We start from the raw sequence: 13,555 nt of genomic DNA, 5'->3' as shown, positions 1-13,555 counted from the left end.
TGTTTTTTTTTTTTTTTTTTACACTTGCAAAGTGTTTGGACAATGTTTCTTTTTTTGATGGTTTCTTTTTGCGGATTTTTGTTTGCTCTATCTCTGATTGATATTAGGAGGATTAGCTCTGCTAAAATTAGGATTCTTAGAGGGATATGGAGTTTTCCAGCTTTTCAAGTGGGAAATGCGGTTTTTTTTTTGGTTTGAATTAGTTTAGTCAATAAGCATATAAAAGATTGAATTTTGTTGCGGCTGTGTGGAGATTGTTTCTGTTTTAATGATGCTTCCCTTTTGGAAGCTCTGTTAAAATTAGGATTCTGTTCGGGTAAAGAGGACATTGGAGTTTTCCATCTTTTCTTGTGTATGTTTTTTTTTTTGCATTTAGCTCACGCTCGATTTATTCTTTCTGTTCTGAATATGCGGGTTTTTGAGTTTGAAACGGTTCGTGTTTTGCTGTAAAAGGCATCGCTTCAAAGGTTGAACCAAATAACACTGAAGCAAGAGGTAAGAAACCACTGCGATTTGTAGAACTTGTCTTTCTTCCACAGTTATCTCTATGGGGTATATACCAGTCAAAAGTGTTCCGACAACTTATATATTTCTCTGTAGAAAGCGTTCGGTCGGAGTACTTATCCAGTCTATTCTTATAACCCAATAGATCGCACAATTGAATATTTTCAATTTTACTGTTTCTCTGCTTAAACCTGTGTTGAGATTTATTATCTCTGCTGAATCTTTCTCTCATCTCCCTTCATCAAGGAAGCTGGTCGGTGACACAAGTCCCTGAGTTAGAAGCAATCAATCATTAAAGACCAAAGTTTACTGAGATTACTCACAATCAGATGGGAAGATCCCTGGCAGGAACAGACAGAATTAAATCTACAAACACCAAAATGAAGTGCATCACTTGTAGAGGGGAGGGTCGACTCGATGTGGATTGATGTGCTTAGAGGTAAATCCCTTATTGAACCTGGTTAAGTGAAAATCATTGCTTCTTTTTTAGGAATCTAAGACTGCTAATAGAAACATACCTTATATAAGTTATGACAGGTGTAATCATCGCTTCTTTGAAAGTTAAGAAAGAAGGCTAGGTTTTTTAGTTTATTTTTAGCAAACTAAGATTGCTAATAGAAACCAACATATCTTTCATCCATTGTGGCCATCTCGGTTCCAACATAATCATTTTTCTTAGTAACACTTCACGCACAGAGTTGTAGTACAGTATTTGATTTATACGAAACAATAACTTGACGTTGATTTTGCTTTCTGTGTAGAGTGCCATGGAACTGGTGAACCAAACATTGAGCCGCAGGTGAGTTAATCAAAACAACCCTGTGAAGGTCTTGTGATGCCTGTGAGGGCAATTGAAACGTGTAAATGAGGTTCATGTTTTATACACAGACACATTTTACTTCAAACGATATAATCATATATGTTGAATTGTTTATTATGAATACAAATGTACAACTTCTTCCGTATATCAGTTTGAAGTATGATCTTTGCATTTCTCTTGTTTCAAAGAAGATATAGGTTTTATTATTGTTTAAACATAAATTAGTTTGGATACTAATGAGAGATTATATAGCAAAGTTCGTTTCTGCAAGATTATTTCTCAGTCTCACAGAGGTTATATATGCATGATAGTATATTTGATTTTGAAATGTTTAAGATATAAGTATATTCTTTTTTAGGACTCTCTTTACATATGTTTCAGAAACAACTAAGGGATGCATCAACTAGGTCTGAGGAGAGCTTGTGATTGCATCTCATGGATGGAGGTTTGATCCGTGAGGAAGCAACAATATATACGGTTAGTTCTGTAGTCTTTTTAGTAGTTTAGTTTAGTTTTTTTTTGTTGAGGCTTAATATCGTTTGGAATCTTCTGGTGCCTTATTTATTTTTAGAGATGCTTGATTGGATTGAATCTAATGTGGTATACAAATATAGTCTCCTTATTTAATAGCTTAGCTCTCTGTCTTTGTCCTTGAGATGATGTCTTTGTTGCTAGTGAGCTTTGTTCTGAGTCTGAAGTATCTAATATAAAACTTAAAAACTGTTGATAAAAGGGGAAAATACTACATTATCTCGTTTCTACCACGCTTATCTAAGGGATTCGAGTCTATATACCAGTCAAAGTGTCCCAATAACTTTTAGCTCTGCAGCAAGCCTTTGAATTAATCATGCGGTCTCTCTTTGCTTTGGTATGCACTCTTCTTATTACAGAATATGGACTCCCATTGTATGCTTTGGCCTCGCAAGCATGTTACTTAGCTAAGATGATGTTTCTGTTGCTAGTGAACTTTTTTTGTTCGGAATCTGAAGTGTCTAATATGAGTCTGATGTCTGAAAGACAATTGGTAGATGTGATAAATACTACATTGTCTTGTTTGAGACTTAAGGGAACATGATTATTATGAAATGTCTCTTGATAAACCTGTTAAGACTTATTCTTTCTACTGAACCTTTCTTTCAATTCCCTCGATTAAGGAACCTGGTAATGGAGCGGTTTTTCTGACACAAGTCCCTGAAAGGAAGGAAGCAATCAATCATAAAAGATCAAAGTGACAGAGAAGATGACCGATGGGAAGATCCCTCCAGGCTCATTGGCAGGAACAAACCGGGAGACATAAGTAAATCTACAAACACCAAAACGAGGTGCATCACTTTTCGTTTATAGATTATAGCAAAGCTTCTGCAAGATTATGTATCAGTCTCACAGAGAATTTGATGTTTGAAAGGTTTAAGAGAGACTCTAGAAGACTCTCTACCTCAATTCCAAACTATTTTTTAATGTGCAATGATCTAACACCTCCAGTTTTGATCAGCCAGATTTAGTGTTTTCCTCTCGAAACAGATTTAGATGTTGTAGCTCGAACCAAGGAGTTATGATCCCAAAGGAAAGTGTACATTTCTAAAGGCACAACACACAGAACACCTTTCGAATCAAATGCCTCGTAGTAGTTGGGAATTTATTACACTAAAGCTTCTCCACGAGCATATGCAGTGGATTTATAAAAATAGATTTTGGTGTTTGAAAGGTTTAATAGAAAAGGATAGATTCTATGGACTCAAACCCAATACCAGACTCAGACTGATATCTCTAACAATCCCACTTTTGTTTAGCCAGCTTGAAAATTCTTCGTTCGTCGACATCAAAGATTTTGACGAAGTTAGGTCGACCAAAGCAGAGATAGGAGCTCAAAGTGACACAGAAAGCTTCAAAGTTGTTGAGGTAAATGCTTTGATCTACGAGGCTTGGAGTGTAAACAGCGTTTCCTTGTTCGTCTATCTTGAACACCATTATTGCTTCTGTTTTCTTCCTCGGGATACCTTTGATGATCTCTGCGGTCTTCTTGTACGACTTAACTATGAAAGTTTCAGTGGTAGTAACTGACTCCACCAGGTGTTCGGTTGTGTAGCACGAATCCAAAAGGTCTCGTTTTGTCTCGGACAGCTTGGGAAGGTTTTGAAACCGCAAGCTCTGCAACTTGGGGTTGTTGCTAGGGTTGTGGAGATCCCATGATCCGACGAGGTGGCCTCCAGAGCCGGCTATGCGAAACATGTCATCCTTCTTGGAATACATGACAGGGGAGGAGAAGAAGCATGGGTCTGTCATTCTGATGTTGACCCACTCGGAGTTGCTTCAAGCCGGTCTGCAGAAGCTGAGCTGAGGACCCAAGAACTTGACAGCCAGAACACAGTCCTCTTCTTGAGGAGAAGAAGAAGACATGGCTACGTTGGTGACATATTGGGTTTGGCAATGAGGCAGAGTTACAAGAGGAGGAAGCATAATGCGTTTCGGATCTGTTTCACTGTTTATATTCATTTCTCGGAGACGCAACACGCCGTCCTTCAAAGTAGGTAGCCATCCACAGGATGATCCTATCGTTCCCATTTCCTGTTTCATCCACAGGATAACCTTTCTATCGTTCTCACTTACCTCTTCGCTCTCTTTCAAAGAAGAAATGGTTCGAAGGAAACCACCAGACCTCCTAGTCGTGGCAAATCCGCGATTACCTCCACATGGATCAGCGCAGATCAAGACACAAGAATGAGAATGAATTGGTAACGACAAAGATGAGATGCCATCAGAAAGATGAGGAGAGGATCTCACCAACAAAGGTTTCCGAGAGCAGAGCTTCGATGGCTGATTGAGAAGCAAAGACATGAATAATGTTCTTCTTAACGGGAGGAAGATAAAAGAGAAAGAAAAAAAACCTAATTGAAGAATTGGTGATCTTCTCAACCTAAAACACCCTTCATAACTTGCTCACCAAGTTTCCCATCTCCAATATATATTAATTGCGGTCTTTGTGAATTATTTACATTTCACAAGTCCTTTTCTGGAGTGGGTTATTCCACCATATCAAAAATTCTGATTGAGTTTCCAAATTCTCTCATTAAGTTTCCAAACATCTTGGTCCATGTCTTTTTTATATCACACCTTTACTAATTAATTACTATGGTGTATCTGAGAAATGTCGTAGAGCATAAAAAGTTAAGCTCTCCAATTAAGAAACATTATATAAAGTCTTTGGGTAATTAACGTTTTTACCATAAGCAAGCCAAAACAGAATTGTACAAACCGAATCAATTTCTCAGAGACACCATAGTAATTAGTAAAGGTGTGATATAAAAAAGACATGGACCGACCCTGTTGACTGTTGTTACTCGTTAGTGCCAATCAACTATATCTCCGAATGTTGTTGAGCCAACTCCTTCCCACACTTCACTGTGTCCCACTTCTTCGGAATCAACACCTTCCATGTCACAGTCCCACCATCCTGAACCATTTGCATCTGTTGGGAAAAAGTTCATATAAGTATCAACTACATAGAGAGTTAGTTTTATTTCCAAGTATAAAAAAGTGACTGGAACTTGTTGTCGTCACTCACAATGGTTGTATGTTGATCTCTGCTTTTTACTATTGTTGTTGCTTCCTCTTTCTCTTTCCCTTTGCATTGGCTTAGATACTTTTGAGTTGTCTCCAAAGACTATAACGGACTTTCCTGTTCTACTCATGCTCTCCATACCTAGTGATTCAACATATACTCTTATCAACTAATGAGATCTCAAAGGTCATTATTAGAGTATTCGAATTTAAGACTAAGATCTTAGGTCTAAAACCAACAAGAAATAGAAGATGCATGCAACCTGAGGAACAAAAACATCAAGTAAAGTTCTCAATTCACACACTTCTTACCAAAACATCATCTAGCTAGACAATGAAAAAGGAACTTGCTTGAGCCATTTTTGTCTACCCAAGTGTTGTTAAAAGTGACATACCTTCAAAAGGATCTTTTCTTTTCTTCGATGTTTTATCATCCTTGACAATAATGATATCTTCATTGGTTTCATCGAAGTACGAAGCCAGATTATCTGTTTCTTCAGCAGGGATTTGATCCACCGGGTCAAGACTCGCCTCAACAGCTATCTCCCTACTCACTTCTTCACTAATCTGAATCTCTCTTGGCTTAAACTGCTGAAGCATCATCTTCTCAAGACCACCATCGTCTTTTTTCTTCTCTTCCCCAAACCGATGAGAGAGTTTTGTCAGATCTTTAGAGCAATCAAAAGAGGTGAATGGACTTCTTATCCCCTCCTGTTCAAGAACCAAACAAAGACCAAATCTAAAATCTCTTAACAAAATCAATTCAAAAGGTTTCAGCTTTTGGGGGGCTTCCAACAATTCCCAAATCAAATTCCAAAGCAATCTAGAGACTAGAGAGAGAGAGCAATCATTGTTCATTACCTCAATGTTGTTGGGCTTAAGCAGCACTGATTTGTCCGATTGATTACTCGAAGAGGCTTCGACACTATAAAACACACTTACGGAATCAATTACTCAAAATCTAAAACCTTGGGGAGTGATTAGGGAATTTAGAAATCGAAAGGGGATTGAAGGCTTACGGAATCGAACTGGGATTCAGAAAGGAAGAAGCAATCGATCGCTGACCAAAAACCCTAATTTTTGGAATTGGCTTCTTCATCTTCTTCTTCTCCTTCTCACTCAGACTCTCGACTCTCGAGGCTTTCATTTTTTGGATTATTCATTTTTTTTTTTTTGTCTCAAAAAATTTCCCGCCAATTGCAAAAACCAATTGTGGCAGAATAGAATTAAATATGTAAAAAAAAAACTAAAAAAAAAATCAAATTTCAGGTACTTTGTAAATTGGTGTATTTTTTCTTTTTTTGCTGAGGTTGACAATAATGTAAAATTTAATCCAAAATTTAAACATATCAATAGAATTTTTCTTTTTTTTCAGAAAATCCGTCACAATCTTAAAATTCAACTTTCATCAGTTCAGCTTTTCATTATAGTCAAGATTCAAAAAGGGAAATAAAAACTGAAAAGTTTTCATTAAAGATGATATCATTGTACTACCGTGCAAAGTTTCATGGGAGTAAAAATTAACTTTTCTGTTAAAATAATGTTGGTTTTCCACGTGATACAAATTTCTGAAATTTTTATTGTATTAAAGATAACCAAAAATAAAAAATTATATTTACTTGAATACGAATACAAAAAGAGAAAGAAAAAATAACAGAATAATATTTCATTAATGAATAAAGCTTTTCAATGAAGTTACGCTGGATCACCATCTTGTGGAAGAAAGCAGTGTTTCGATCACCAAGATGTAACCACTGAATTCGAGATTTCTGCAGGAAATTTTTTTTCCTCTGCTACCTTGAGTCTGTTCCACTCCTCCAAGGCTAGTTTTTCCTCTCTAGCAAGTGAGACCGAAGGGGATGTAAATAGACGGCTGTGAATATCTGCAACTTCTGCAGCTTTCTCTTTCACCCTGGAAGTAATACCACTGAAGTGGTTCCTGTTAAGCCGACGAAGACAAGGTTTAAGGAGCTTCAAAGCATGAGCGAGTTTAAATTGACTGGACCCTATAATGGATGGTGCAGCCCACTCCTCCTCAACTGCTGCAGTATATTCAGGATGATCCACAACATGGCAGTAGAATTTGAAGGGTCTGTTGACCACACGATGTAGAGACGGAACTGAGAAGAAACATGGGGCATGGTCTGATTGATCAGGCTCAAGGAATTCAGCATAAGCTTCAGGGAACCTCCTAGCCCAATGCTCATTAATGAGGGCATGGTCAATACGCTTAGAGACTGGGTCTGACTCTCGATGGTTCCACCAAGTGAAGGGGAGCCCTTTCGAAGTAGCCTAAAAGAGGTTAGCATCCTGAAGAGCAAGCTCAAAGTCACTAACTCCTTGTAGATCAACATCCGCAGATGGGTAACCAGAATGATGCTCTCCTCTTAAAATCTGGTTGAAGTCCCCTATAACTGCCCAAGGACTTCGAGAGAGTGGAGAAGAGGTGTGGAGGTAAGCAACGTCGTCCTAAAGGGTAAGTCTTTCCTCAGGTAAATTAAAACCATACACAAAAGATATTGTAAGATTGATATTTTCTGCCAGAAGGAAGAACCCGCATGTAATGACCTGTACAGATACATGGTAAATAACAACTAAAAGTCTTGGATCCCAGACAATTATCAATTCTCGCCGTATTGTGATTGTCGAAGTTATCAAAGTGTTTCCAACCACGGGGGATCGCCTTCTGAATCCTCTCCGAGTGAATAGGTTGTATCTTAGTTTCCAAAAAAGCTCCAAAAAGAGCTTGGGACTACGAATCTGCAGGTAGGAAGATAACGGCACCTCTGGAGATGAATCAACATGTGGTGGACTATTTCAAGTCGGTACTTGGGACTACGAATCTTCCCTCTTCTCCTGCTACCATTGAATACTTACAGGATCTACTCCCTTATAGATGCTTGGCAGACCATGCTTCTAGTCTATTGAGGGAGGTAACTGATGAGGAGATTCGCGACACTCTCTTTGCCATGCCATCGAACAAAGCACCAGGTCCCGACGGCTATCCAGTTGAGTTCTACAAATCGGCTTGTTCATCTGTGGGACAAGATCTCACGAGTACCATCAAGGAATTCTTTCGCAACGGTCGTCTCCTTAAAGACCTTAATGCCACAATCATCGCCCTCATCCCCAAAACCCCTGAGGCTTCCTTTCTATCTGATTCTCGTCCTATCAGCTGTTGCAACTTGGCCTACAAGATCATCTCAAAGATCCTTGCTAACCGACTGAAGCCCCTCTTACTCCAATGCATCTATCCTAATCAGGCAGCTTTTCTAAGTGGGCATAGTCTTGGCGAGAATGTGCTTCTGGAGATGGAGCTTATCTGCAACTATGACAAAGCTTCTTGTCGCAGAAGTTCTCTGATCTCAAAGTAGACATCCGCAAGGCTTTTGACACGGTTTGTTTGGATTTTGTCCTCAAGATTCTAGAGGCCCAAGATTTTCCTCCTTTATTCAGATCATGGATCAAATAATGTATCGCCATCAATGGGGAGCTTCCAGGTTTCTTTAAAGGTGAAAAAGGGTTACGGCAAGGTGACTGCCTCTCCCCTTATCTCTTCATCATGGTTATGGAAGTCTTATCAAGAATGCTAGATTCGGGTTTGGTGCAAGGGAAGTTCTCGGCACATCCAATGTGTATCTCTCCCCGCGTAACTCATTTGGCATTCGCGGATGACCTGTTGGTTTTCTCAAATGGCTCCCAGGACTCTTTGCAGGGTATATATGAGATTTGCAATGCTTTCATTCACTCTTTGGGCTTGAAATGAATCTTGCTAAGTCTGAGCTGTTTCTTGGAAGATTTGATGATGAGGAAGCTTTTGCAACCTCAGATTCAATAGGAGTTAAGCTGGGTTCTTTCCCTACTCGGTACCTTGGCTTACATTTAAGTCCCACCAAGTTGTCTCTGGCCACTCTTCAGCCATTTCTCCAAAAGATTACCAGCAAACTACACTCGTAGACTGCTAAATTTATGTCGTATGCTGGGAAAATTCACCTCATAGTCTCTGTCATATATGAGAAAGATAATTTTTGGAGTCAAGTCTTTGTTCTTCCAAAGAGTTTCTTCAAGAAGGTTGATTCCCTTGGTGCTGCTTTCCTGTGGAAAAATGCAACTTCTTATGCGAAAGGAGCCAGAGTTTCATGGAAGGACCTGTGTAAAATGAAGGAGGAGGGTGGTCTAGGATTACGGTCCCTTGAGGACTTTGCAACAGTCTTCAGACTGAAGCAGGTTTGATTTTTATTTGCTCGTCCTGGTTCTCTGTGGGTCATGTGACTCGGCCACAATATCTTTGGTCGCCGGAACTACTGGTGGATGGAACCTACCCCTCGTTTGTTCTGGAATTTGAGAAAGATGATTGAGCTGAAACCTATTTTCAAGAATTTGATAAGGTGTCAAGTCAGGGATGGGATGAGAGCATCCTTCTGGTATGATTCCTGGACGAACTTCGGGCCTCTAATAGATTTCTTTGGTCCTTTGGGTCCCAGAGAACTTCGCATACGCAAAGAAGCTACCGTTTGGGAAGCTACGCGTGAAGGGCAATGGTTTTTCCCCAATGCAAGGTCTTTCCAAGTGGAGCAATTACTCATTTGTCTATCTTCCACCCCACCACCAGATCCATCTCGCGGCCTTGACTGCTACCAATGGAAACAAGCTTCAGGGTCCTTCAATGGTAAATTCTCTTCCAAAGGTATGTGGTTGCAAATCAGGGACGGTTCACCTCGCATTCCATTGTGTAAAGCTGTTTAGTTTAAGGAAGCTATCCCTCGGTTTTCATTCATCCATTGGTTGGCAACCCTTGGAAGACTAAACACGAGGGATAGGTTGCGAAATTGGGGGATAAATGTCTCTAATGCCTGTGTTCTGTGCAACTCAGGTCTGGACACCCATACCCATTTATTCTTTCAATGTGATTTCTCCAGAGCAATCTGGGTGGCTCTTGCGGGAAGGATCTCTCCAAACCCGCCGACCTCCTTATCATCAGCTGCTTCATGGGTTTTGGGGGTCACTTCAAATCCTCCCCATTTTGCTAGCAAGATTCTCAAACTTCTCCTCCAAACATCGGTCTACATGATTTGGAAGGAAAGGAATCGGAGAATTTTCTCGACTGAATCTTGTACCCTCCATGCTACAAAGACTACTGTCAATCGTACGATGCGTCACCGTCTCATATCCTTCTCGCCGGAGGATCCTGCCGCTGCTGTCTCTCTCCTTGGTTACTATTTTGGTTGTATCACAAGCCCACTTTAAGTGTGGCTCAGCTCCTATTTATTTTGTATAATGTTCCATTGCTCTCTCTTTATTAGAGTTTGGTATGTTTTATTTTTGGGTTTCACTGTAAAATGTAAAATCTTTTTTATTGGTACAAAACATTAAACCAAAAAAAAAAAGGTTTTCAATGAAAAATATTGTTAAAAGTTGTTTCTAAAGTAATATTGTTACTGTTGATATTTTTTCTTAGATATCTTTATATCATGTTATGTATTATCTCTTTATAAAAGTTAATTCTAAAATATGGAAGAGGTTAAGAACAAAAAAAAAATTAGGTTAATCTTCTTTTACTTTAAGACTTTAAAAGTCATGGCTTTTTCATGTAAATTTGGATTTAAAATTCTATGACGTATATAACCTCCTAGTAATGTATTTGGGCTTTTTTGTTTCATGTACTTTTTTTTTGAATATAATGTTAAATTATATTCAAAAAAAAAATAAACAGTTTACAATGCTTGGATAGGAAATGTTTTAAAACTTTTTAGAAAAAAAAGGATCACAACTTAATAGAATCTTGCTTCAAACCAAATTTGGATGCTTGAGCCTCCATCATCCTGAATTGTACTTAACCGGTTGTGGACCGTCTTGTCTATGAATCTCACGATCTTCTCAGCTGGGGAAGGAGTTTCTACATGTCGTTAGTTGTTCCTCTCTCTCCATATAGAGTGGATCGTGCTTTGAAATGCATATCCCACAAGTAATCTCTTGGTCTTGTCCAATATACGCCCAGCTAGTAAAGTCATGATATCTTGCCAGCGGTTGGTAAACTTGTCAGCAAGTAGCTTTTGAACTAAAGCTTCCCAGACCTGTGTTGTGAACGGGCATTGGAAGAACAGATGTTCTCTTGTCTCCAGAGGATGACTGCAAAAAATACATGTGTTGACCGGTTGGTTCCAGCGTTGCATCTTTTCTCCTGTGGCAATTATGTTTTTTACCACTAGCCAAGTGAAGAAAGCGTATTTGGAGGTAACATGTACTTGAACTTTTAATTTTATTTTGTGTTGTAATATGGGGTCATTATAATCACTATAACAAATAAAATATTTTTTTAATGCATAGTTGTAAGTTGTAACCTGACTGCATGTATTGCAAAATTGTTTAGCTATTGCCTATTGGAATTTTTTTGCCTCGGATAGATTTTTTTATTGCTTAACTTCTTTGTTTTCCATATATACTCGTAAATTTTTTTTTTTTTTTTTTTCTTTTCTTTTTTTTTCTTCTTTCATACTCGTAAATATTTTTCTTATATAAATATACATTTAAAGAAAAAATTATCTTTACTAAGGAAACATATATTTCACTTTGTCATGTAGTTCATCTTTGAATATGGATATTTACAATTGCTTCCCTTTAAAAACAAAAAAAAAAATATTAATGAATTTAATTGACAGCTGTAGAACATAATTAACATAATAACATTTTAATGTATTTATAATATAGTAAGGCATATTGAGAAAGTTTTCAATAAAATAAAACAAAATAACATTTTTAAGAAAAAAATATAAGAAACCTTCACTCCCACTAAGGACAAATTTATTCTATGTATTTTTTACTTTTCAAGTAATTCATCTTCAAAGAAAGATATTTTATACAGTTTTTCTTTTCTAATATTAATTTTTAATTTGACAGCTGTAAAAGAAAATTTTAGTATAATAACCCTTTCATTATAAATAATTACATATTTTAGACTTAAAAATATTAATTTTTGAAATGTCTCCAATTTCAAAAAGACCCAAACCCAAATTGACCAAAAACAATGTTACATGTCTCTTAGATATATATATATATATATATATATATATATATATATTGGTTAAAATCTCTTAGATTTGATTAACGTACAATAGTCGTTAGATATAAATTAAAGCGAAATACTTTAAATAGCCGTTGCCTATTAAATACAAAGGCAATTGGCGCGAAATATTTTAAAATTTTTGTTATATGTTGGTTGTTAGTTATTTAAGATAAACAACTAATAAACCTCATATGTGTAAAATGTCACATAATTTAGCTAATTTATGTAAATATCTAGATATAACTAAACAAAATTGGTCTATTTAAACTTGAGTTCCATTGTGAAGTTTTCACAGAGTTTGTTCCTTTGCTTCTCTCAAAGAATACAGAAAATTTCTTCTTCTTTCTTTGGGGGTAGATTTGGTATGAGTGTCGTTGCTTAAGATTTGTTTCAGTAAGATTATTCCATGAGTATGGGTGACGGGACCAACGTTAACGAAAGCAAACAAGTTGCTTTCGACAACAACGTCAAACTTGTTGACGATGATGAGTGTAGGATTTGTTTGGAGTCATTGGCTGATGATGATCGAACCCCTGTGATGCTTCGATGTGGCCATCCCTATCATCTCCGTAAGTTTTGTTTTTTGTTTTTTGTGGTTGTAAACATAATATTGTTTAGATAAGACATGAGTGATATCATTGGTCGTCTATATTATCTAAATTGACCAAAATTGTCCTAATTATTATGAGATTTTTTTAGCTGAATATCTTGCTGAAAAAAAATAATTGAAATTTTTTCTTTCTGATGATTTGTTGTTTCTTTAAACATAGATCATGCATATGTACTCGCGTGTGTTGGTAACAAAAGCTAATTAGTTTTGTTTTGTTTTTTTCTTATGACATCAATTAGATTGCATTGGTTCTGCGTTCAATGTAAAGAATAAGATGCAGTGTCCAACTTGTAAGCGAGTGGAACAAAGTGAATGGTTGTTTGCACGCAGCACTCCAACTCGGCCAAGTTTCAATATGCCGATAGTTCAGCCACTCATGGGCGGTGTTCGTATACCCGCACCGGTCAGGCGTAGATCTGAGCTTTCATCTCTTGGGCGACAACTTGGTACTAGGATACTACCGGATCCAACTAGATCAACTTTCTCCTCGAGGTTTAACGTACCTTTGCGTGAGTCTTCCATGGAGATGACGACACAACAGCAGATAGCAGCAAAGACACCCCGCATCCGTGAGGAGTCTTCCTTGGGGATGACGCCAGTCAGGCCACAACAACAACAGATAGCAGCGAACGGATCCCGTACTCGTGAGTCTTCCTTGGAGATGACGACACAACAACAGATTGCAGCAAACATATCCCGTACTCTTTCCGGGAAGCGCGTGAAGTATGATTATGACACCAGAAGCAGCGGTGGAGAAGGACGAAGCTACTACAGCCGTGGAGAAAGTAGCAGAGGTGGAGGAAGTAGTGCAGAAGGGAAGGCAAAATTTAATGACCAAGACAATAGCAACGACAAGTCTTGGTGAGACAAGCAGTATCGGTGGATCCAGACAGTTCCGACCGACCCATGGCATAAGCACCATATATTAGATCCCAAAATTTCATGAGTTTTCGAAATTTAGACCCATTTTTCTATATTCATCTTTTTTTTTTTTTTTTTT

General features: G+C 37.9%; 2 protein-coding genes across 2 annotated transcripts; both read right to left on the bottom strand.

The window, feature by feature from the left end:
• LOC104732340 lies at positions 2,676-4,388 on the bottom strand. The gene has a single exon (XM_019234226.1). It carries the CDS (start codon positions 4,157-4,159, stop codon positions 3,635-3,637), a length of 525 nt encoding a protein of 174 aa, XP_019089771.1. The 5' UTR covers positions 4,160-4,388; the 3' UTR covers positions 2,676-3,634.
• LOC104732339 lies at positions 4,505-6,057 on the bottom strand. The gene is made up of 5 exons (XM_010451873.2): positions 5,902-6,057; positions 5,744-5,807; positions 5,278-5,593; positions 4,887-5,024; positions 4,505-4,790 (listed from the first exon to the last, which is right to left on the bottom strand). Exons 1-5 carry the CDS (start codon positions 6,027-6,029, stop codon positions 4,666-4,668), a joined length of 771 nt encoding a protein of 256 aa, XP_010450175.1. The 5' UTR covers positions 6,030-6,057; the 3' UTR covers positions 4,505-4,665.

This window comes from Camelina sativa, chromosome 12 (genome assembly GCF_000633955.1).
Source record: "Camelina sativa cultivar DH55 chromosome 12, Cs, whole genome shotgun sequence".
NCBI lineage: Eukaryota > Viridiplantae > Streptophyta > Magnoliopsida > Brassicales > Brassicaceae > Camelina > Camelina sativa.
This window is presented reverse-complemented; position numbering and strand designations above follow the sequence as displayed.